Here is a 26,523-nt window from a genome sequence, read left to right on the forward strand (position 1 = left end):
TCTAATAGAAAGTATTGCCACAGTAATGCAAAGGCACATGCGCCAATGTTTATTAAGACAGTGCCAGGAGCAGTGCTGCTCAGTTTGGCATCTAGTTGCCATAATGATATGATAGTGATATATTGTGAGAAAATAATTAGAATATTAATATGAAAACTAGGTTCAATGGGTAAACACTTTAGAAATGTATATTGAAATAGAATCACTTTCTATAAGGAAATATAGCGGGTGAAAGAGAACCTGTCATCACAATTTTGCATGTTAAAGTAGAGGCATGGCCATAATGGCACTGTTATACACATGCAATAGATACCGCAAGTGGAGAAATCGGCATCCTGGTTGTCATGTCTGCTCTCTATCTGAAACTCAACCTCTCCAAAACTGAACTTCTTCTGCTCCCACCATCTACTAACCTCCCTAAATCTGACATTTCCCTCTCTGTGGGTGGCACCATAATAACACCCCGACAGCAGGTGCGCTGTCTGGGTGTTATGTTCGACTCCGATCTCTCCTTCACCTCCCATATACAATCTCTTGCCCGCTCATGCCGCTTACACCTAAAGAACATCTCTAGAATCCGCCCTTTTCTCACCATGGAAACAACAAAAACTCTCACTGTCGCCCTGATCCACTCCCGCCTAGACTACTGTAATGCTCTATTAATTGGCCTCCCTCTCACTCGACTCTCCCCTCTCCAGTCTATCCTTAATGCAGCAGCCAGGGTTGTCCATCTGGCTAATCGTTTCTCAGACGCGTCCGCTCTTCGCCAGTCGTTACACTGGCTGCCAATTCATTACAGGGTACAATTCAAAGTACTTGTTCTCACCCACAAAGCTCTCCACAGTGCGGCACCCCCTTACATCTCCTCCCTCATTTCTGTCTATCGGCCTAACCGACCGCTGCGCTCTGCAAATGACTTTCGACTAACCTCTGCCCTAATCCGTACCTCCCACTCCCGACTCCAAGACTTCTCCCGTGCTGCGCCAATCCTCTGGAATGCTCTACCCCAAAATATTAGGACCATCCACAATTTGCATAGTTTTAGGCGCTCGCTCAAAACACATTTGTTCAGAGCGGCCTATCACATTCAGTAATCAAAGTCATGTTTGTGTGTGTGTAGCCCATTCACTATCTCCATCTAACCCCCACCCCCTGAAGATGGCTGGACCGTCATTGTAAATACATCATTGTAAATACAAACCTGTGCTTTGTATCCCCCCCACCTCATTGTAGATTGTAAGCTCCACGAGCAGGGTCGTCTTATTTCGCTTTAATTATTGTATTGTTAACGTTGTTACTTATGACTGTTGTGTTTGAAACTGTTCAACTGTAAAGCGCTGCGGAATATGTTGGCGCTATATAAATAAAGATTATTATTATTATTATTATTATTTAATTAGCATTTGAAGTTTGGGTGTAATAAGCTTTCGGGGCATAGGAGTGAGACTGTGGGTAGGGTCCTCGGCTCCTGCCCAGCCCATCCGCCTGCCTCTGGTGTCTGTATCGTTCTTATGTTTTAAAGTTTGCTTTTGTAGATTGACCTCCCCAAGGTCTTCATTAAAATGGTGACAGTGGCGAAAGAGGAACCAAAAAAACTTTAAAACAGGAGGAAGATACAGACACTATAGGCAGATGGGCTGGGCAGGAGCTGAAGACCCTACTCACAGTCCTCCACTATGCACTAAAAATGTATTACACCCAAACTTCAAATGTTAATTAAGGAACAATCAGGAAGCACCTACTATAGGTTCACTAAAGGTACCTATAGCATCTGTATACCAGTGCCATCATGACCATGCCTTTACTTTAACATGCAACATCGTAATGACAGGTTCTCTTTCATTAATACAATAAATATTGGGTGCAGTGTATATTGTGAAGACTAAAAATTATATATTATTGATGGCCCTGTCTTCCTATCAGGGTAGGAGCAGAGCAAAGGCAATCAACAAAAAAGCTACAAATACACTAGAAGAAATATAATATTGTGCATACAAATCTATAAATGGGTAATTAGTGTAATATTGAATCACATTAAAAGTAAAAGGGATTCAATTAAAAATGTTTAAAAGCTAATGGTATTTAAAATGCATAAAATACAAATGATGAAAAGTTCCAACCCCCAGGGCAATTATGTCATGATTAATTTAGGGAGATTAAAATGTAATATGAGCACAAGTAATAGACAAAAATTGAGGAGCAGTAGGGGATTGCCATGGTCAACATTTATGCACATGTCACACTAAGCGATATCGCTAGCAATATCGCTATAACTTGTGACGTTATAGCGATATTGCTAGCGATATCGTTGTGTCTGATACTTACCTATGACCCGCTCCCCCGCTGGTTATCGCTGATCGTGCGAGAACGTCCTGGACCATTCCTCGTCGTCTGCTTCCTGCTGGGGCTTCCTGCTGTGACGACGAGCGACGCGTGGAGCCGGGCGGGAGGACGCAGGATCGCCTGGTGTGACAGGTAAGTAGCGACCCCCGACCCCAGCGATGTCGCTGGTGAGATCTGCCTGTGTGGCAGCTCACTAGCGACCACTTAGCGATGTACCAGCGATCCTGACCGCGTCATATCGCTGGTCGGGATCGCTGGTACATCGCTAAGTGTGACAGTACCTTTAAAGGAAAGTGAATGGATAAAATCTAATATTATGGCCTTCTCCCTTTTGCAGTAAACACACACTCGATCTGTTCAGTCTTTTATTTAGCAGTTCTGGAAGATAAGACTCTTTAGAAGCCAAAAAGTTCCCTGAATCTTATCGAATTCAGCATATTATTGTCAAATAGGAAATACTGGTATTGTTGTAGATGCATGTTCAATCGCAGGTCTTCCTGTTGGGCAAGTCTGGATGGAAGACGTGAGCAGCAGGTGGCATGGCAGACAATGGGCAATGATAAGTGTACACAGACCTTTATTCACCATCACTGTTTCTATTGTGCAGCGGGTATACCGGCATACATACATGTCTGATTAGGTGGCTCTCTTAATATGTAGTCTCTTTCAGCCACTGTCTTTATTTCAGCTTTGTGATATCTATAGTCACATCCACATATAATGCTCTCAGGAAAAGAAGCCGTCCTTCATCACTACTCACTATGCATTAACCTCATCCCGGGAGCTGAATACACACAGCTATGCAAACAAACGGAGCCGCACGGCAAGCCACGTTCCCACGGGATGTCGTTTTTAAGGACTCATTTTGTAATACATGCATTTCACCAAATTAAGAAACATAAAAGGTTTATCCTCCTTTTCTCCAAATCCGTTACTTCAAATTTTGAACTTCACATCTATGCGATCTCACATACAAATATCTTCTCGGATAGAGATACTACATAGGTTCAATAACGAAGTTCACCTACATAACTAGTAGCAGAAAGGATCGACATTCATTTTCACACCTTTACAGTGCTGCCGCCACACACTTTTTTTGGAAACAAAAAAGAAGATTAAAAATCAGATGATAAAGAATAGGAAATATGAAGGAAGGATGCAGACGTCTCCTTGGACCTACATCTGTTTGAGTAAAAAAAATCTGAATCTAAAACAGCAGTGACTTTTGTTCCAAAAAAAGCTGTGCATAAAATCAAAAAACATTTATATTGTTTTGTTTCAAGAAAACATCAGCCCTTCTATTAAAGTCTTCAACTGTGGACCACTTGATGAATTTGGGTCATCTTGTCTCTTGTTTTTGGTCCAATTGACCAACCTAACCCTCCTTGATTATTCTGCTCATTACATATTTTATTTTATATTTCTGTTCATTCCTTCATTTTCTATCTTTTTACACTAAGGCCTGTGATGGGGACAAGGGGGCATCCTCAACATCTGGAGGAAAGACGGTTTTGCCATAATCACAGACGCAGATTCTTTACTGTAAGAGCAGTGAGACTATGGAACTCTCTGCCGCATGATGTGGTAATTGTTGATTCACTACTAAAATTTCAGAAGGGTCTTGATGACTTTCTTGAAAAATATAATATTACAGGCTATGGGCATTAGATTGTATGATAGGACATTGATCACGAGAACTGGTCTGAATGCCGCATGTGGCGTCGGGAAGGAATTTTCCCCTATTAGTGTATGCCGAATGGGGTTTTGCCCTCCTCTGGATCAACATATTGAGCTATTGGTTGAACTCGATGGACTTAAGTCTACCTTCAATCTTAAAAACTATGAAACTATGATAAAACAGTATACTATAGACCTATGCATATATAAGTTTGGTGTATAGTAAGTGCATTATATATTTATTATTACAACCATCCCTAAATAGCCAGAAGCCAATCTTAAGGTACTGTCACACTTAGCGATGCACCAGCGATATGACGCGGTCAGGATCGCTGGTGCATCACTAAGTGGTCGCTAGTGAGCTGCCACACAGGCAGATGTCACCAGCGACATCGCAGGGGTCGGGGGTCGCTACTTACCTGTCAGACGAGGCGATCCTGACGTCCTCCTGCCCGCGTCCACACGTCGCTCGTCTCCACAGCAGGAAGCCCAGCAGAAAGCTGACGACGAGAAATGGTCCAGGACGTTCTCGCGCGATCAGCGATAATCAGCGGGGGAGCGGTCGGAGGTAAGTATTAGACATAGCGACATCGCTAGCAATATCGCTATAACGTCACAAAAACCAGTGGCATTATAGCGATATTGCTAGCCATATCGCTTAGTGTGACAGGCCCTTTAGAATATTCTGTTGCTTAAACATTTCTTTGTGTTCTCAAACAAGGTAATTGTTTCATTAAATTTTATAGCTGGTGGTTTAAAGAAAGTCACGAAAGAGTTGCTGGCGGCCAAATAACGCTTACACTTCAGGTATAATTATCAATTTCCACAAGCAGCTCTCATCCCTTTTGTGGAAGGTAGAAGGTAGAAGCACATAATGTTGATAGTAGGTAATTAACAACTGTCACATATTCCTTTTATTACCAGTTTATCTTCATGACACAACATTGCTTGGGAGATAACAATAAGGCTGGGCACCTCCTGGCTCCTCACCTTTTTTGTTTTCCTGGCTATTCCATTCACAGTGAAACAACCAAAATTGTTTTGCAAAATAAATGAATATACATAAAGATAGACAATAAATAGATAAGTAGAAAGATGGATCAATGACTAATTTGCTGATCATTGTGTTCTATCGATGAGACCCCAACTGATCCCAAGTATTGGGCTTTGAATTGGAATGGAGCAGTGACTGTGCACTCCATTCATCGTCTATGGGATAGCCAGAGATAGCTGCTCCACAGTAACATGGCATTTCAGAGCGCTTTGCTCAAGATTGGTGGAGGACCCAGATCGCCAAGTTTATCTATCTTTATGGCGGACCAAGCGCTTCCATGCATTACACAAATTATCCTTTGACATTATAGGGTTCACTTGGCCTTAGGGTACAAGTCTATAGTCATTATGTGACTGCAGACATGTGAATCCTCACATTGTGCACACTGCACGCTTCGAGGATTCTCCGATGCTGGTAGCAGCGACTGCGTGACAGCAAGTATGTGATTTGCATACCTGCGGACATATTCCCACTAGAAGGACACTGCCTCGCTCAATGAAAGTGCATTAACGAGGTTGGACACGTCTAGTTGGAATGCGGCCTGAAGTATGCATACGCATACCTGCGGTGACATGACTGCCCGCTCCCGTCACCGATGCACGCAATGTGAAGATTCTCAAGTCAGCAGTCACATACATTGACGGCAATCTTGTAGCCTACGATTGCACAACACCTTTAATTGTGACTATGAAAAGTTATAAAGTGGCAATCTAGAGGTTCTGAACACACGCCGCTAGGTTCTCCTGATCACAGCTGATTGCTGTAGTCTTAGCACAGGTATAATATACAGTAGGTCTGTTTTTAATTGACATTTCAAACCAAAAGTACTGTAAACAGTGGAATGCCCCTTTTAGTTTGTATGTACCAGTACTTCTGTGGAGAAAGCCTAAACAGGTAATAAAATATTTAAAGGGAAAGTTCTGCCCTAAGTAACTATGACATCACCTCATCTATGGCCACTGATAAATGTGATGCTATAGTGTGTCTGAAGACTACAATTGATATGGGTCAAACAGGAAATACAGATTTGTATGGTATTGCCATCTCTTGAACTTTTTTTTATCCACAGGACATGCCATAAATGTCTCATAAGTCTGGGTCTCAACACTAGGACCCTCACCTATGAGGAGAACATGAAGTCACCCATTCACTGCTCTAAAGTCATTCCCGTCAGTTTATTGGAGAGTTCATTGCACTAGTGTTCACTAGGGTGACCGCAAAAAATCGATGTCGGAATTTTGTCCGTCTGGACCCCACAAAACGATTCCCCTTTCCAGATATTGAGATAGCCAAAATTTGAGCTCGATCAAACGACGTTAACCCGTGCCGCTCGTCGCTCAAAGTTTGAAAAATCCAAATTGAGGTATTTTAAGATTTAGGTATTTTGCATAGTCTGTTAGACTATAAAGAATGTGACAACAACATTGCAAAAATAGCCCTGACCAAATTTTCGAACCATTTGTGGTATTTGAATGCAGAGTTCGTGGGATTATCGTTTTTTGATCCCACCATTACAGACAATGAAAAGTTGTTAATGGCTAATAAATTGCTCAGTAGCACAGATGAACCATCAGAGCACGCTAGGGTTGTAAATCCAAAAGTTAGGAAAGAAAAATTAAAAGAGGTAGGAAGTAACCGACTTTAACGACCTTCTGACAAAAGATGAAGAACAAAAGCAATATGTCCTGCAAGTTGTAAACAAATGCCGAGCATTATATTCTGACGTTTCAAAAACTACTTTAACAAAAGCTCTAGAATAGATTAGATAACTATGTAAAATTATCAACTCATGTAGGTTAGCGTGCTCTGATGGTTCATCTGTGCTACTGAGCAATTTATTAGCCATTAACAACTTTTCATTGTCTGTAATGGTGGGATCAAAAAACGATAATCCCACCAACTCTGCATTCAAATACCACAAATGGTTCGAAAATTTGGTCAGGGCTATTTCTGCAATGTTGTTGTCACATTCTTTATAGTCTAACAGACTATGCAAAATACCTAAATCTTAAAATACCTCAATTTGGATTTTTTCAAACTTTGAGCGACGAGCGGCACGGGTTAACGTCGTTTGATCGAGCTCAAATTTTGGCTATCTCAATATCTGGAAAGGGGAATCGTTTTGTGGGGTCCAGACGAACAAGATTCTGACATTTCCCCCCCCCCATATGAGATCCGATCACCCTAGTGTTCACCCACCAATATAACCCTTATCCTACAGTACTGCGCAAAAAATACTTAAAGGCCAGGTAATTAATATCAAATTAGTGGAGGTCTGAATATTGGCACAACTGACGATCAGCTGCTATTAGTTTTGTCAGCATTCAATACGTAGCAGCCACTACTGAGACCTGCGCACCAGCTCCTGTCAATGTCACAATGTATAATACTATTGAAAGTTTCATTGCTTATAGAGGCCATTCGGTGCATACATACTGATGACCTATCTGTAATATCCAGCAGTGGCGCCCCCATAGATTAACTGTTATCTGCCTCCACAAAATAAAAAATAAAGCACTTTTCCTGACATTTATTCAGTTTTTTTTTCTTACCACAAAACACTGCAGCCAATCACCCCTAGTGCTCATACAGACGACTGTATAACTCGGAAAAGTGCTGTGCGTCGTTTTGATGGATAGCACTCATCCCAATGTTATTGTATGGGGCTGTGCACATATCTGAATTTTTATGGACTGGCATTATAGAGAAAGTGGAGACACGTATTTTTTTTTCTATCTCCAAGAAAATCGGAGTCTGATCAGAGTGTGATTAACGCAATTTGACCAATTTATTCAGATGTGTAGAAAATGATTGCCTGCACCTGCCTTTAATGAGGTTTCTACTGTATCAAAAATGATGACCTATCTAAGGGACATGTGATCTGTATTAGATTGGTGGTATAGCTGAAGGATGTAAATGGTGTGAGGGGGTGGAACACTACAGCTACATTTACATCCAGCCGCTAATGGAGAGCCTAGCGGCTGATCACTGAAGGTGCTGGCCATCCCACGATCCAATATTGATGACCTATCCTGTATAGAACTTCTATAATAGAAGTCATCAGTAACAATGTAGTGGAATCTTCGTTTAAAAACATCAGATAATGTCATGACTTTTAAACTGGAAAACATTAATAAAAAGCCAAAAAAGACATCAAACTTTAGGCAAAAAAAATTGCTATTTTTAAGACCCTTATTATTATTCCCTTTACACCCAAGGGTGGTTTACATGTTAATGACCGGGCCAATTTTTACAATTCTGACCACTGTCCATTTATGAGGTAATAACTCTGGAACGCTTCCATGGATCCTGGTGATTATAATAATGTTTTCTCGTGACATATTGTACTTCATGATAGTGGTAAAATTTCTTTGATATGACTTGCGTTTATTTGTAAAAAAATGTAAATTTGGCAAAAATTTTGAAAATTTTGCAATTTTCCAAATTTGAATTTTCATGCCCTTAAATCACAGAGATATGTCACACAAAATACTTAATAAGTAACATTTCCCACGTTTACTTTACATCAGCACAATTTTGGAATCAAATTTCTTTTGTTAGGAAGTCATAAGGGTTGAAAGTTGACCAGCGATTTCTAATTTTTACAACACCATTTTATTTTTAGGGACCACATCACATTTGAAATCACTTTGAGGGGTCTATATGATAGAAAATACCCAATAGTGACACCATTCTAAAAACTGCACCTCTCAAGGTGCTCAAAACCATATAGAAGAAGTTTATTAACCCTTCAGGTGCTTCACAGTAATTTTTTGAATGTTTAAAAAAATGAACATTTAACTTTTTTCACAAAAAAATTACTTCTTTTTTTATTTTCCCAAGGGTAACAGGAGAAACTGGACCCCAAAAGTTATTGTGCAATTTGTCCTGACAACGCTGATACCCCATATGTGGAGGTAAACCATTGTTTGGGCGCAAAGCTCGGAACGGAAGGAGCGCCGTTTGACTTTTTCAACGCAAAATTGGCAGGAATTGAGATCGGACGCCATGTCGCGTTTGGAGAGCCCCTGATGTGCCTAAACAGTGTAAGCCCCCCACAATTGACCCCATTTTGGAAATTGTACCCCCCAAGGAACTTATTTAGATGTGTGGTGAGAACTTTGAACCCCCAAGTGCTTCACAGAATTTTATAACTTAGAGCCATAAAATAAAAAATCGTATTTTTTTCCACAAAAATATTTTCGCCCCCAATTTTTTATTTTCCCAAGGGTAACAGAAGAAATTGGACCCCAAGAGTTATTGTGCAATTTGTCCTGAGTATGCTGATACCCCATAAGTGGGGGTAAACCACTGTTTTGGCACATGGCAGAGCTCAGAAGGAAAGGAGCACCGTTTGACTTTTTCAACACAGAATTGGCTGGAATTGAGATCAGACGCCATGTCGTGTTTGGAGAGCCCCTGATGTGCCTAAACAGTGGAAACCACCAATTCTAACGCCAACCCTAACCCCAAGACACCCCTAACCCTAATCCCAACCCTAACCATAACCCTAACCACAAACCTAACCTTAACACACCCCTATCCCTAATCCCAACCCTAACCCTAACCCAAGCCCTAACCCTAATGGGAAAATGGAAATAAATACATTTTTTTTATTTTATTATTTTTTCCTAGCTAAGTGGGTGATAAAGGGCGGTATGATTTACTATTTATGGTGGGTTTTTATGTTTGGCAGCTGTCACACTCTAAAAGACGCTTTTTATTGCAAAAAATAGTTTTTGCATCACTATATTTTGAGAGGTATAATTTTTCCATATTTTTGCCCACATGTGAGGTCTTATTTTTTGCGGGATGAGTTGATGTTTTTATTGGTACCATTTTTGGGCACATGACATTTTTTGATCGCTTTTTATTATGATTTTTGGGAGGCAGAATGAACAAAAACCAGCAATTCATGAGTTTCTTTTGGGGGGGCGTTTATACCATTCTGCATGTGGTAAAATTGATAAAGCAGTTTTATTCTTTGCATTAGTACGATTACGTGATACCTCATTTATATCATTTTTTATGTTTTGGCGCTTTTATACAATAAAAACAATTTTATATAAAAAATGATTATTTTTGCATCGTTTTATTCTGAGAGCTATAACTTTTTAATTTTTTCGCTGATGACACTGTGTGGCAGCTTTTTTTCAGTGGTACCATGATTATTTATACCCATCTTTTTGATCGCATGTTATTCCACTTTTGGTTCGGCGGTATGATGATAAAGCATTGTTTTTTTGCCTTGTTGTTTTTTTAAGGGGTTCACTAAAGGGGTTAACTAGTGGGACAGTTTTATAGGGCGGGTCGTTACGGACGCGGAAATACTAAATATGTGTACTTTTATTGTTTTTTTTACATAAAGAAATGAATTTATTGGTGAATATTTTTTTTCTTTATTTAGGAATTTTTTAAAAATTATTTTTACACATGTTATTTATTCTTTTTTTATCTTTTTTACATTGTCCCCGGGTGGGACATTACTATATAGTGTCAGATCGCCGATCTGACACTTTGTAGAGCACTGTGCCAGATCAGCGATCTGACAGGCAGTGCAGGAGGCTTCTCGGCAGTGCCGGGAGGCTTCTCAGCGCCTGCTCTCAGCAGGCACTGACAAGCCACCTAACTGCAGGTCCAGAAAGGACCCCACGGCCATCTTGGATCCAGCGGCCTGCAGGGAGAAGGCCCTCAGAACAAAGCAATCACATCGCGTTGTTCTGAGGGTCTCAGGGAAGCACGCAAGGAGCCCCCTCCCTGTGTGATGCTTTCCTATGCCACAGAACACTGCGATCTTGTTTGATCACAGTGTGCCCGGGGTTAAAGTGCCGGGAGCGGGCCCTGACAGCTCCTGGCAAATAGTGCCAGGTGGCAGCTGTGATAATCAGCTGACACCCAGCCGCGATCAGCCGCGCTCCCCCCCGTGAGTGCGGCTGATCGGTATGACGTACTATCCCGTCCACGGTCATAAGGGCCTGAGTCACGTGGATGAGATAGTACATCATATGTCAGAAAGGGGTTAATGACCTATCAGATTGGTGTGTATCTGACTTCTGGCGCTCTCACTAATTAGCTGAGGAGCACAGCTTTATACATTGTATAGTGACCATGAAGAATGCTGCAAACTTCTACATTTCCTTGTATGTGAGAGAGCTACTTTTCACAGACACTACACAATGTACACAGTCGAGGATGAGGACCCTGGCCACATCAAGCAGCTGAATAGAAGGTCTAAAAGTGATCAAAATTAAAGAAGCTTTCCTCCCATCAAAATTATTATCCTCTTATCATATTGCAATCACCATATTATACAGCACTGTGTACTTACAATTGCCCATTTTGCCTTTCTATCCAGTTAATTTTCATTTGGTCAGTTACTTCACGTGATTTAAAAACAGATTAGCTCAATCATCTAAGCTTTATACAGATACAGCAAGTCTATTTTCAATGCATGGGTCATCATTAGAACTACAATCCTACATCCCTGCAAAGTCCCTGCAGGGGAAGGAGCAGAGCAGCTGGTTCAGGAGTTGAAGAGGGGGTGGAGCTGGACTACCGGGGACTTTGCAGTCATGTTACAATTGTATTTCTAATGATGACTCATGAAGGAAAAAGAGACTTCCTGTGTCCACATAGAGCTTAGAAGGATTCATCTTGTCAGTTTTTAATCATGTGATGTCATAAACCTAATGGAAAACAGGAGAATTAACTGGGTAGAAATGCAAAATGAGCAATAGTAAGTGCACAGTGCTGTATAATATGATGATCTCAATATCTTAAGAGGATAAAAACTTTGATGGGGGTCCTTCTTTAATAAAAGACCTTAAAAGGGAATACATCAGCAGATTTTTGCTATGTAATCTGAGTGCAGCAAGATGTAGGTGCTGAGAGTCAGTCACTTACTGGTCTGCTTGGTGAGGTTTTGATAGAATCCCTGTTTTCTCTGCTGTACTGAAGATGTAGCAGTGGTCAGAATGCTGGACTGTATATCTCTACCCTCACTACTGTCTGACAGCTTCCTATGTACATAGTACATTTATGAGAAAATACCATGTCACACAAAAAACATAACCTTTAAGAAAGCACAACATTCAGTATTCTACGTTACGCACCATCAAGGCTTCTGGAATACAGTGAGGCTGTCACAGCTGTGGAAATGTAGCTATGCTCTGCTACGTATGGTCTTAACCTTACATGATTAACAAGCTTTGAGATAGCGGGGAGTCACCTTACTGATGGGGTAGAAGTGCAAATATAAGATATATAATATACAACTAAAACCAGGTATTACACATGCACAGAGCTAGTCAGCACAAAGAATCCCAGCAGGATAATTCCAGCACGGGCATATTATAATGCTGATCACTCTTTCATATACATACAAAGTAATCACAGGGCAGCTAATAATGTTTTCATGGTTTTCCAGGCTTTCGCTGATCCTCGTTGAATGTTCTAGTAAAATATTCATTGAGTCGGAGAATGGCTATATCCTGGCTTTTCAAGAACTGGACTCTGCATGACTTCATATAGTCACCAGGTTTATATACAAAATGAATTGAAGGTCGACTCAGTACTACATGTAGTCCAATTTCTGTTATTGTAGGCATATGCACGTCATTTCATTCACTATGCATCACAGTAAAGCAGATTAGCTTCAAGGTCAACCACTCATCTACCCATATTCTGCTCCTCCTATCCCAGGCAGCCAGCATGAAATCCACACATAGGTGCATACAAATTAACCATTGGCTTGGCTGATAGTCTCCTTGATAGCTCCTGTACAAATGCCCCTTTCTCTATGGTATTCTTCCAAATAATGTATTATTTGTGATTGTATATCATTTTATAAGCGATATAAAACAATGCAAAGTCTCAATCAATGGAAGCCCACTGTAATTAGCTATAGTCACACGCATTCATTGGTTGTGTTCTAGGCACCATCCTTACCAAAACATATTACTTTTAGAAGTCAAAAATCCGTCACCTGAAACGAGCAGGAAGTCTCATCCTTGACTCCCATTACTCATCCCATGTACGTGAGCAGTCACTCATGCCAGTGAATTACTTCCTATACTTTAGAGAAGCACTCTAGTGGGGTTTTTATATTTTACTGCTGGAGTGGCGCCACTAATCTAAGTTCCCTGCACCTAGTCTCATACTTACCAGCTGCCATCTTCATCTGTTCTCGGTGTTGCTCCCATTGGTCTTCAGCAGTTTGTGACCTGCCAGATCACTCCAGTGTTTGCTGTGCAATCCAAAAGTCACAATTCTCACAGAATTGCATTGAGAGTTTGCTACTATTACCACTGACTTCCGATCAGTCAGAAGTTGCGGTCACAAAATGGTGGCGCGTGACCAGAGTGGTGACGATAACAGCTGAAGACAGTGGCTTTCTAAGTTTATTAGAAAGAAGGCTCAGGGAGCTTATTTTAGTGGCACCACTCCAGCGCTGAAATATTTAAAACAAACCGGCTGAAGCGGTTCTTTAACCCCTTCAAGACATATGACGTATTTTTAAGTCATATGTCATGTCCCTGACCTTCATGCAGGCTCTGGTGCTGAACCCACATCTTTTTCCACACACAACAGATGATTTATTATTATTATTATTTATGCAGCTGTCATGTACCTTTAACAGCCACAAGTGGATCGGAGCTCTACTCATGGCTGTCAACCAGTTAAATCCCAATGTCAATCTCAGACATCTGGATTTAACATGTGCCAACTGGAAGCGCATCACAAATCCCGCCTCTGCTTCAGGATTGTTAGGCACCGAAGGGTTGTCATCACAGCCAAGGGTCTGGAGAAGACCCGCCATGCCTGCTATTACGATACTCCTGTGAATGCCGGCTCGTGGCTGGCATTCATAGGAGAGCATGATTTTATAGCACAGGCAATCGGATGATTCCAGCTTCAAGTCTCCTAAGGGAACTATTAAAGATAGTAAAAGTGAAGAAAAAAGCTTTTAAGAATGTGAAAAAAATCACAAAACTTCAAATTACTAACCTTTTGCCCCATTGAAAATAAAACAATAATAAAAAAAATCGAAATGCACAAATGTGGTTTCACTGCGTTCAGAAATGTCCGATCTCTCAAAATATAAAAAAAAATAATCCGATCGGTAAACGGCGTAATGAGAAAAAGGATAGAAACGCCAGAACTATGTTATTTTGGTTGCCGTAACATTGCAACAGAATGCAATAAGAGGTGATCAAAACATTGTATCTTCTCCGAAATGGTATCAATAAAAACATCAGCTCAGGCCTCAAAAAATAAGCCCTCACCCAGCCCCAGATCCCGAATAATGAAAGCGCAACAAACATAAAAACTTTTTTAATTCAAATTTCAAAAATTTTTTCTACCACTAAAGTAAAAAATAAACTATTGTATACATGTTTGGTATCTGCGTACTTGTACTGACTTGAGGAATCATGTTGCCAGGTCAGTTTTACAATATAGTGAACATGGTAAATAAAAAAAAAACAAAATAATTGTGGAATTGCACTTTTGTTTTGCAATTTCACCACACTTGGAATTTGTTTCCAATTTTCCAGTATGCTATGTGGTAAGATCAATGGTGTCGTTCAAACATATAACTCGTCCCACAAAAAAACAAGCCCTAAAATGGCTACATTGACGGAAAAATATAAAAGTTATGGCCCTTGGAAGAAAAAGAGGAAAAAATTAAAAATGGCCACTGCGTGAAAAGATTAATGGGCGTAGAGAGCAGTGAATATTCATTCCCTTTAGTAGCAGGCACACATGATCGCTCAGTTGCTGCAGCCAGACAGCGGCTGAGGATACTTTGCCTGCTATTAAAGATCAATGAATATTCACTGCTCCACACGCCCATAGTCCCAGCGTGGAGAGGAGTGAGTATTCCAGCAGTTGTCCTCTGCTTGTAAGCAGCGCATGACATCACTGTCATGAGCTTCTTACAAGCATAAATTAGCTACTGGCATCGGAACAAGACTCAGCGAGGGAGTGCAGGGACAGTAAGTAGAATGGTTTATGGTTTTTAAATGTTTTTCTAATGGGGGGCCATGCATACCAGGATGAGGAGGCCATGCATACTAGTATAGGGATGAGCGGGCCACGCATACCAGGATAGGAATGAGGGGGCCATGCATACCAGGATAGGGATGAGCAGGGCACATATTCTAGGACAGGGATGAGGGGGCCATGCATACCAGGATAGGAATGAGGGGGCCATGCATACCAGGCTTATATTTCAGTCAATACATTTTCCTTGTTTTGTGGTAAAATTAGGTGCCTCAGTTTATATTCGGGTAGGCTTATACTCAAGTATATACAGTAAATAAAAAAGTCCAAATTTCTAAAACTGTATGGTGGATTTAAAAAAAATACATAGACAAAAAAAACAGCATACTCAGGGTTAAAAAATATGAGCAACTGGTGACAGGTCCTCTAAAGAAGACCACCATCTTAGTTTTTGATTCACTAATTGTGTGTATATGAATGTAATTGTTAGGCGTCGGATTTCAGTCGCTGCACAGCGAGAATCCCGAGCCTTGCCTCCGACGGTCTCCCATTCCTCTCCAGCTGCAGAGAAGGTTGCTCAGCATACTCGTCAGTCCCGGCGCTCTGCCCAGACCAGCTCTGTGGGTTTGCTTGCTGCTGCCTCCTCTGGCACAGCTATAGCAATGCATGCTGCTCAGCAGCGAGATTCTCCAGGGACTAAGTCCTCATGTCTGGCCACTGAGCATGCCCGTGGAGTGATCTCCCATTGGAGATCGAAGGTCACGTGCTCAGGTCCTGCTCGTGTTCGGATTGGCCCATCCGAGAAGCAAAGGAGGTCCCGGACGCTCGCGGCTATAAAAGGTTCGCATGGCCGCTCGGCCATGCGCTAGGATAGACTGTAATTTCAGACTATGAGGAGTGAGTGGTGTATGAACGTATGAATGTCTCTGGTGACTGACTCATTAAGAAATCCCTACCCTTGGTACGCATGTGTTGTGCAGCCTAGCCTGCTAGCGCCCAGGCTTAGGTGTAGGTAGGTCAGAGTTGGAGTCAGGCTTTAGTCCACACCAGTGCTCTTGGCAGCGACGCCGCGCGCTCAGTGAGCCCAGAGGGACTCTAACCCCGTGTCCTTGGGGTAGAGTTCTGTGGCCGTTCACTGTGCGCTCTTTTGGCCGGGCTCTGTGAGCTAAACAGGCTCCGGCATTTACTTTCAGCGGTGGTGCGGTTCTGTGAGTTAACAGAGTTCGCTACTGTTCACATTGGGTGACGTAACCTACGTGTGACTGTTTTCACACCGCTTAAGTCTCCCGCCATTATCTAGCAGCAAAGTACTACCTCTGCACGGTGGACCCCGGGCTGCGAACGCACGTACTACTATTTTATAAGTTGGTGTGTTCCCCAGCCGTAACATTATCCTAGCGCCAGGGTCTGGCTAATAATGGCGGATGAACAACGACTGCATAGGTACATCCAGAAGCTGGAGGGTAGGTTGGCAGCACTAGAGTGTTCCACCTCAGCTGTGGATGTTACCTCGGCCGCAGTTCAGGCAGCTACAGAGGCTGTCGCTCGTGTCTCCACGGCCAGTCCTGCCCCGACCTTGTCCCGCCTCCCGCTGCCCGAGAAGTTCTCTGGTGATAGTGCTTCATGCAGGGGTTTTGTGAGTCAGTGCTCCATTCACCTGGAGTTGCTGGCTACACGATTTCCCTCTGAGCGGGCCAAGGTGGGATTTATCATCTCCCTCCTGTCGGGCAGGGCCTTGGAATGGGCCACCCCACTGTGTGAGCGCGGGGATCCCCTGGTACAAAGTGCCACCCATTTTTTAGTCACTCTGAAACAGGTGTCCCTGGGACCTCGGGTCACGCACGATACGGCACTTCAGTTGCTGGCTCTAACCCAGGGTCAGCCAGTATGCCATCCTCTTCAGAACTCTGGCCTCAGAGCTGGAGTGGCCAGATAAGGTTCTCATACCCATATTCTGGAGAGGCCTGGCTGATCATGTCAAAGACGCCCTGGCCACTAGGGAGGTGCCCACCACTCTAGAGGAGCTCATTACGGTTTCCACCCGAATTGACGTTCGCTTCACTGAGTGAGGGTTGGAGCGCTCCAGGTACCGCCAACGTTATAAGTTGGCTCCAAATTTTGCTAGACCGCTGGAACCCCCCGGTCCACCGCCTGAGCCTCCAGAGGCCATGGAGGTGTCCCGCACAGGGCCCAGGGCCCGGGCCACGCGGGTACCTCCTGTCTGCTTCCGCTGTCAGCAGACTTGCCACCTTGCTAACCAGTGCCCACAGCGGTCGGGAAACGCTCCCGTCTAGTGGTTATCGGAGGGGGCCTACTAGACACTGCTACTTTCTCCTCCAAGCTCCTGTTTAAAGTGGCGTTAGAGTTTGATTCTTCCACTCTGATGGTGGAGGTTTGCGTGGACTCTGGAGCGGAGGGCAATTTCATGTCATCTGCCTTCGCTCAACAACACGCAGTCCCCCTGGTCTTGCTACCTCAACCAGTCACCATCAGGGTGGTGAATGGGGTGACACTCCCGTCCCAAATCACCCACCTGACTGCTCCACTGAGACTCTCACTGTCTCCTTCTCTGCAGGAGATGCTGTCTCTCCTTGTGATGCCAGAAGGTATCGACCAGGTCCTCCTAGGGGTTCCCTGGCTACGAGCTCACTCTCCCCACATAGAGTGGGCTTTGGGAAAAATCCTCGGTTGGAGCAAGTCCTGCGAGGGTAGGTGTCTGAGGGACTGCGTACAGGTCGCTACTTCCGAGGTCCCTGCAGATCTCTCCTCGCTTCCCAAGCCATATCAGCAGTATGCAGACGTTTTCTCCAAGAAGGCGGCGAGACCCTTCTGCCGCACCGCCCTTACGACTGCCCTATTGACCTCTTGCCCGGCGCTGAGCCTCCCCGGGGTCGAGTATACCCCCTATCTCTCCCAGAGACAGAGGCAATATGTCAGTATATCAGGGAGAATCTGGCAAGAGGATTCATTAGGAAGTCGGTGTCTCCGGCGGGAGCGGGATTCTTCTTTGTCCAAAAGAAGAATGGAGAATTACGTCCGTGCATCGATTACAGGGGACTTAGCGCCATAACCGTTAAGAATAAGTATCCTCTGCCCCTGATATCAGAACTGTTTGATAGGCTACGGGGAGCGAGAGTGTTTATTAAGCTTGATCTGCTGGGAGCCTATAACCTGATTCGTATTCATGAGGGGGACGAATGGAAGACTGCTTTTAACACCAGAGATGGGCACTATGAATACCTGGTGATGCCCTTCGGGCTATGTAACGCCCCAGCCATCTTCCAAGATTTTGTGAACGATATCTTCCGGGATATGCTTGCCACCTCGGTAGTAGTCTATCTGGATGATATTCTCATTTACTCTCCAGACATTGACTCCCACCGGAGAGATGTTCACAAAGTTTTCGATCTCCTGCGGGCCAACTCTCTTTATGCCAAATTGGAGAAATGTGTGTTTGAGCAGGAGTCCTTGCCTTTCCTGGGCTACATCATCTCAGCCCAGGGTTTTGCCATGGATCCTGCCAAGCTACAGGCGGTGATGGATTGGCAGGAACCCCATTCTCTCAAAGCGGTGCAGCGCTTTGTGGGGTCCATAAATTACTATCGCCAATTCATTCCCCATTTCTCAACTTTGGTAGCACCCGTGGTAGCCCTCACCAAGAAGGGTGCAAATCCCAAACTGTGGTCGGAAACTGAATCCAAGGCCTTCGCCTCCATTAAGTCCCACTTTGCTAGAGCTCCCATTCTACATCGCCCTGATGTAGATAAGCCGTGGTGTCATCTGAGGAGGAGGAGGAGCCTCGACTAATAGTCCCATCGGAGAGCAAGACTTTTGTCCCTGCCCATCTGCGACCGGAGGTCCTCTCTTGGGCTCATTCCTCCAGAGTGGGTGGTCTTTTCGGGATCAAATGGACCTCTTAACTCCTGGCAAGGACGTACTGGTGGCCGCATATGGCCCGTGACGTCAGGGACTATATTCAGGCGTGTGTCTCTTGTGCCCAGAATCGGTCCTCTCGGCAGCGGCCCGCTGGGTTACTCTATCCTCTGCCGGTTGCGAACAGGCCCTGGGAGATGGTCGATATGGACTTTGTGGTGGGTCTGCCCAAGTCCAGCGGCAGCACCGTCATTTGGGTGATCACCGATCATTTCTAAAAAGAGGGTGCATCTGGTACCACTCTCTCGGCTACCTTCGGCACGAGGCCTGGCAGCGTTGTTCATTAAACATGTTTTCCGCCTACACGGCATGCCGGATAAGATTGTCAGCTACCGGGTTCCTCAGTTTGCATCTCGGTTCTGGAGAGAGCTCTGTTCTCTGCTCAGCATTGAGCTAAATCTCTCCTCGGCCTATCATCCCGTGATGAATGGGTTGGTGGAGAGAGTCAACCAGACCCTGGTGACATATCTGCAACATTTTGTCTCGGCCAGGCAGGATGATTGGGCATCCTTGCTGCCATGGGCGGAGTTCGCCTTGAACAACGCGGTGGCCGACTCCACCGGTCAGACCCCATTTCTCTTAAATTACGGTCAACATCTGCGCGTCCCCGTGCCCATGCCCGTGTTGTCCACCGACTCTAGGGTGGCAGACTGGGCGGTGGAGGCACGTGACTTTTGGGACCGCACGCAGGATGATATCCGGGCATCTAAGGAGAGAATGAGGCTCTCCGCTGATACTCGCCCGCGCCCTGCTCTGACCTTTGCCCCTGGCGACTTAATGTGGCTCTCTGCTCGAAACATCAGGCTGCGGGTGGAATCCGCTAAGTTCGCACCATGCTATATTGGCCCTTTCAAGGTCCTTGAGCAGATTAACCCTGTGGTCTACCGCCTGGCCCTTCCACCACACTTGGCTATCTCGAACACGTTTCATGTGTCTCTCCTCAAGCCGGTTCACATGTCCCGGTTTTCTGAGCAATCTGCCAGGACATCAGACCTGTCGTCTGACGAGTTTGAGGTCAATGCCATCGTGGGATGCAAGGTGATGCGGGGCAAAAAGTTTTACTTGGTGGATTGGAAGGGTCATAGTCCAGAGGCCTGGACCTGGTGGAGAACATCCACACTCCTCTTCTCATTGCAGAGTTTGAGTGAAGAGAAGCTCAGAGAGGAGGGGGATAATGTTAGGCGTCGGCTTTCTGTCGCTGCACAGCGAGAATCCCGAGCCTTGCCTCCGACGGTCTCCCATTCCTCTCCAGCCGCAGAGGAGGTTGCTCAGCAAACTTGTCGGTCCTGGCGCTCTGCCCAGACCAGCTCTGTGGGTTTGCTTGCTGCTGCCTCCTCTGGCACAGCTATGGCAATGCATGCTGCTCAGCAGCAAGATTCTCCAGGGACTAAGTCCTCATGTCGGGCCACTGAGCATGCCCGTGGAGTGATCTCTCATTGGAGATCGAAGGTCACGTGCTCAGGTCCTGCTCGTGTTTGGATTGGCCCATCCGAGAAGCAAGGAAGGTCCCGGACGCTCGCGGCTATAAAAAGTTTGCATGGCTGCTTGGCCATGCACTAGGATAGACTGTAATTTCAGACTAGGTCAGAGTTGGAGTCAGGCTTTAGTCCACACCAGTGACTCGGCACGCCTCAGTGCGAGTGTTCCACACTCCATAGCCAGTGTCTTTAGCGACGCTCGTGGCAGCGACGTCGCGCGCTCAGTGTGCCTAGAGGGACTCTAACACCGTGTCCTTGGGGTAGAGTTCTGTGGCCGTTCACTGTGCGCTCTTTTGGCCGGGCTCTGTGAGCTAAACAGGCTCCGGCATTTACTTTCAGCGGTGGTGCGGCTCTGTGAGTTAACAGAGTTCGCTACTGTTCACATTGTGATGTAACCCACGTATGACTGTTTTCACACCGCTTAAAGTCTCCCGCCATTATCCAGCAGCAGTGTACCACCTCTGCACGATGGACCCCGGGCTGCGAACGCACCTACTGCTATTTTATAAGTTGGTGCGTTCCGCCAGCCGTAACAGTAATGTAATGTTTGTGCATTAATATGCTCAACTACCGCTGCTTTCTCCAGTGTCCAGCACAGTCCTTCTCTTCTGAGTCATGTAAAGAAGCACCCTCGTCAAGTTTTTATCCTCTTAATATATTGCAATCATCATATTATATAGCATTGTGTACTTACAATTGCTCATTTTGCTTTATAACCAGTTAATTATTCTCTTTGCTCTATGTAGAAATGGGAAGTCTCTTGTCCCTACATGTATCATTCCCCTCTTCAACTCTTGATCCAGCTGCTCCCTCCTCCCTCTGTCAGGGACATTTGCAGTGACTCATGACTTATACGGGGAAAATTGACTTCCTGTTTCTACATAGAGCTTAGAAGGATTCAGCTAGTGAGTTTTAATCACATGATGTCATAGACTTAATGGAAAAGAGAAGAAATAACTGGTAGAAAGGCAAAAGGAGCAACTGTAAGTAGACAGTGCTATATAATAAGATGGTTTTAATAAATATAGAGGATAACAATTTTGATGTGAGTACTTATTTAAATGGCCGGACAACCCCTTTAATACTGTGTTTCATACCTTATAGTGTCTCTTTCCTAGAATTTCCACAATGTCAGTAGTGATGAACACAAATGCTCGTTACTCGCGTTTGCCTAGGGCATGCACAGAGTATTGCAGGTTTTCGAGTGACATGTTCGGTTCCCCACGGCCGCATGTTACAAGGATGTCTTACAGCCGCAAAACATGTGGTTGCATGGACCTGAACATGTCACTCGAGCACCTCTGATACTCAGTACATACCCGAGCACCCTAAGCAAACTCGAGTAATAAGCACTTGCGCTCATGACTAATTGTTAGTATGTATGTGTCAAGTTTTTTAAGATCCTTTCACATAGTTCTGGACAGAAATGTGGGCTTTGTGGGTGTACTAGGAGCATTGATAAACCAAAGGTATGGAGCCGATACTGTGTAATCTGGGGCACCAGCACTGTCGGCATTAAAAGGGGCAAGGAGCTTTTCCTCTAAGTGCCTGTATGGGTGCTGCCTGATGTAAGCAATTCTTTAGACACGGTTTATAATGAAAAAATATCCAAACTTCATTACGAAAGCCTTTGGCTACATCAAGTCTCTTGTAAAACAGCTTTTTAGTATGGGTGTTATCAACCAAGGTAGCAGATGTAGCAGGACACTGCTGAGGGGTTCTGCCTATATTTGCTCTTAAGCCGGGGTCACATTAGCGTAGAATACGGACAAGTGCTATGCGAGAAAACATTGCATAGCACTCAGACCAGTGTTAATTTATGGGGCAGCTCACATCACCATATTTTTTCTCAGGTGTATTCGATGTGCGTGTAGAATCGAGACTCTCCAATGCAAGCCTGTGGGTGTGAGAAAAAGTCGGACACCACATGGAGCATCAGTGTAGCTTGCGACAAATACGCACACATTTTCCTCATTTCGGCCCATTGAGCCATTAAATTCAATGGGGAAAATCAGTGAGAAATGTAAAGCCATACACATGACATACGGATACACAGGTGTGAGAAAATCACATCATCACATTGCAAACGCATTACACACGGATGACCATACGGAGAACACTTGTGCTACTCTCGGCAGAGAGACTCAGACCGATTTTCCATACATTTACTGTGACCCTGGCCTTAGTTTGAGAGCATGTGGCAGGTGAGGTTTTTCTTGTCTTATTTCCCTATTGGCGCTATGAGACAGCCATTGTTTCTGTGGTGTTGTTCATGTGAGATGTTGTGATCTGTATCCAGGGGACTTTGCTCTGCAGAGTAGATGCTATCAGGCGCCTATGTTTCTGCCCAAGTTGGTGTTGTATTGTGTTTGCGGAGGTCACCACACCTTTCAAGTTAGGAACCCAATAAGAGTTACACCATTACGTGGCAGTGGGCTTCGTACTGTCTCATCAGAATGTTATCTAAGAACCTCAAATTCAGGTTTGTATATTTTTGTTTATCCATGATATATCGTAAGTTTTGGATGTGCACTCCATGGTTTTATTTCTAGGATTACAGTATTTAGTAGGCAAACCAGCTGCTCTACGGACCAAAAACTAGAGGGGCCCATTGTGACATAAGGTGCTGTTGAACACAATGAGCATTTGCAGAGGACATGGAAATTGAATTTGGTTTCATTGTACAGTAAGTTTTAATCTGAAGCACCATGGTTACCAACTGCTGTGTGCATTACTTCTTCATTCCTTGTCTGCTACATGGCATTATTCCTGCAACATCTGCTGGCTTCTGACATCACGATTGTATTCTACCTGCAAGTGATATCATTATATGATTTATTTCCTAGATTGCGATGTCATAATGAACAAAGTGACCTTTTTGTGTACATCATTCTTGTACTGTGACATCAATGTGTTCATTATCCTTTTACTGTGACATCATTGTGTTCAGCATCACAATGCTGTGACATCACTGTCTTCATCATCACTGTATGGTGACATCACTAGGATTAATATCCCTGCAGTGTGACATCACCATGCACATTATCAATGTAAGATGTCTTTCTACTCCTCATTATCAATATGTCACAGCATTAAATTATATATAGTCACCAACTATATTTCACATATATGACACAGAAAAACAGGTCAAGCAAACAAAAGTTAAACATTTTTGACCCTGAATGCTTCAATGAGATTACTGACGGGATGTCCAGAACAATCCCTGCCCCATGATCACTACTCCACACATCTTCAGAAAATGTACAAGGATAATGGTGACTGGAGTCAGATACATGGTTTTCTATTATACCTTGTATGCTTTAGGTCAAGAGGCCTTTTAAATGTCACATTATAGTTACACTCCTTCTCCAAGCTCAAGTCACCTACAAGGTTCTTATCAGTCACATCCAATGTCCCTCTTACTGGATCTTATTTACGCCCTGCAAGCATAATTGTCCTCCTACAGGTTGTAAGCAGGTTAGATGGCCAGCCATTCAGTTTATGTTGTTTAAGGGGAAATAAATTAAGCCACAGAGTTTGGGTGCTGACCAGTAAGAGTGGTACCCATTAAATCAACAGGTTATCGTATGATTGGGACTGGCATATATTGTCCTGGCAGCACTTACCCTGGCGGCTCTGGAAGAATAAGGATCTTCAAATAAAGCCCACATGCGGGGCCGTAGTCTTCTCCAGCGTCCTGTCTTCCCATCAGGACCCACAACATCTTCTATGTCAAGTCTCTTCCCTAAGTCCTCCTCATCCTCATCTAAAGGTGGTGGTTCTCCAGTGATTAAGTCTGGGGTCTCAAATATATCTAGAGCTTCCTCCGCATCTCGGTGCTGGCGGTAGGTCATCCAGCAACAGGGCTCCACGTCCGTTTCATCAATGCCCCAAAATGCCAATTCCTCCTCAAACAAGGGTCCGCATACATCTGCTGGGCAATGAAGTTTGCCAGTGCGATAATAGTTGAGGACATAAGCGAAGACCCCTGGGTGGCGATCAAAGAAGAATTCATTCCCGCGACAGGTGCCCTGGAAGGTGCCTGGGACCGGCTGCTGGTCCAGTCCGGAGTCACTTTGAGATTCGCATGCTAGTAAAGCTAACCGGGTCCCGGGTACGGTTTTTAGAGTACTCCGATATGTTTCGTGCCTGGTGCCCCCCACGTTGAGGATTATCCTCTCGTTCTCATCGATCTTGCCCATATCTCTGGATGCCACATGACTCGCTTGGGTGGCAGGAGAAAGGAGCCTGTGTCCTGCAGTGGTGGAATAAAAAGTAAGGACACACAAAGGATTAAATAATGCCAATGCCTCTTTATCACTTTACATTTTGTAATGTACACTTAACAGACTACTTTTAGTAGAGCACCCTTCAACTTGTTGACCTCCAGTTAGTAAGAAGTTCTTCAGCTCCTTCATATCTGTCACTAAGCACTTCTCCTCCAGCGCTCAAGTCACCTACAAGGTTCTTATCAGTCACATCTAATGTCCCTCTTACTATTTACACCCTACAAGCATTATTGTCCTCCTACAGGTTGTAAGCAGTCATGTAGCGAGACACAGCTGCTCAGTACACGTACATGTAACATGCATCAGCCTGGACAAAGACAAAGCTTCTCCATACCTCACACACAGTGCCAGTAAAGTGCCAGTAGTATGTGCCAGCTCCTCTTCATCTTTTCTGTAAGGATCAAAGGCAAGGATCGATCTTGAAGTGCAAACTACTTGTCTGTTTTTATGAATGGCTTTCCTGGCTTCAACTCCAAAGGGCTGTTATTCTCATATGTCCATCTCAGTCCATTTTATGGAGCATTTTCCTCCTGTGTCAGCTGCTGTAAGGATGTCAGAAGCACAACAGGCGGTAGCCATTAAATATAGGAGCACAAACAAAGAATCCACGACCTCCTGGAGGATTTACAGAAACAAGTGTGTGATCCTAGTGATAGTCAGGCTGAAGAGAGAAGAAGATCGTGCGGTGGCTCCTGGAGGTGGGATGCTGATGATGTGTCCTTGCCAAGCCTCCTCCTGATAGAAGACAGCTGGAGGAAAGGAGCTGTTCTTTCAGCACCAGCGCACAAACTCCTAGCACAGCCTGCACACACCCTCTGATGGTAACATCCCTCGCCCCCTCATCACAGGCTCATCTGCTCTATTTTAGAGCTCAGCAGAGGGTCTGCCATCCTCATTATGAAGGTAGAGGGGCTTCCCAGCACAAGGCTGCACTAACCTGATGATGTGCAATCAATGGGCACGACCCCACTCAGCTGCTGCTGCACCTCCTTGCAGATTCTCCGGTTCCTTATTTGGAGCTGAAGGTAAATGTGGACACGTTTTCATAAAAACAACAGTCTACATAAAATACAGCTTTCATGAGTGCTTCTAATGCAAGCAGGAATAAAAGGACAGGTTATGAAACTTAGATAATGAATTGTTGCTTTAAAAATAAAAACAGTCACTTAATGCACTACAGATTCCCATGTGAGTGCAAAGTCCTGGTTCTATTATGTGTGCTGGAAGGCAAATGGAGACGAACCCTTAATATGCTGGGGAGATGCACACCTCTAGATTTCAGGGACTACAGGTACAATCAATTCTGCTGGGGATTTCTATTTACTATTGGTTGCAACTAGTGATGAGCGAGCACAAAAATGCTCAGGTGCTCGTTGTTCAGGTCGAGCAAATTGGAATACTCGGGTACTCGATCCGAGCAACGAGCCCAATGTAAGTCTATGGGAGATCTGAGCATTTTTATCACGATCCCCTGGGGTCCTTTTAAGGTCGAAAAATGTCTGAAAATGATGGAAACACTGCTCAAATGACACGGAAACATCATGACAAATGCCCCTGGAAGCATTTCTGTCCTAGGTCACAGCTCTAAACAATGCTGTTTCACGCCTTTTTTACTGGCGCACCAAAAACCATACGAAAACGAAACCAAAACTGATTTTGCTGGGAAATATGTTAAGGAACATCCTTCCCAGGTTAATGACTTATATCTAAGCCAAAATAATTAACCTAAAGTAAAAATGTTCCTCCA

At 44.2% G+C, this 26,523-nt stretch overlaps 1 protein-coding gene across 6 annotated transcripts in view; it reads right to left on the reverse strand.

Annotated features, from left to right (window-relative positions):
* The window catches only part of KCNC2 (potassium voltage-gated channel subfamily C member 2), a 307,406-nt gene extending 281,786 nt beyond the window's left edge, over nucleotides 1–25,620 (reverse strand). For 3 of the 6 annotated variants that reach the window (XR_012226874.1, XM_073559985.1, XM_073559984.1), the window contains exons 1-2: nucleotides 25,111–25,620; nucleotides 24,114–24,742 (exon numbers count right to left, since the gene is read on the reverse strand). Coding sequence is in view for 5 of the 6 variants with exons in the window: in XM_073559985.1 (XP_073416086.1) it covers nucleotides 24,114–24,689 (576 nt within the window). In the remaining variant the exon portion in view is untranslated. The remainder of the gene's footprint in view (nucleotides 1–24,113; nucleotides 24,743–25,110) is intronic. The other 3 variants (XM_073559982.1, XM_073559983.1, XM_073559986.1) reach the window with 3 other exon arrangements.
* Between the last annotated feature and the right edge of the window lie 903 nt (nucleotides 25,621–26,523).

This window comes from Dendrobates tinctorius, unplaced genomic scaffold (assembly GCF_039654945.1).
Source record: "Dendrobates tinctorius isolate UK_male_01 unplaced genomic scaffold, ASM3965494v1 ptg000290l, whole genome shotgun sequence".
In the NCBI taxonomy this organism is placed as follows: Eukaryota; Metazoa; Chordata; class Amphibia; order Anura; family Dendrobatidae; genus Dendrobates; species Dendrobates tinctorius.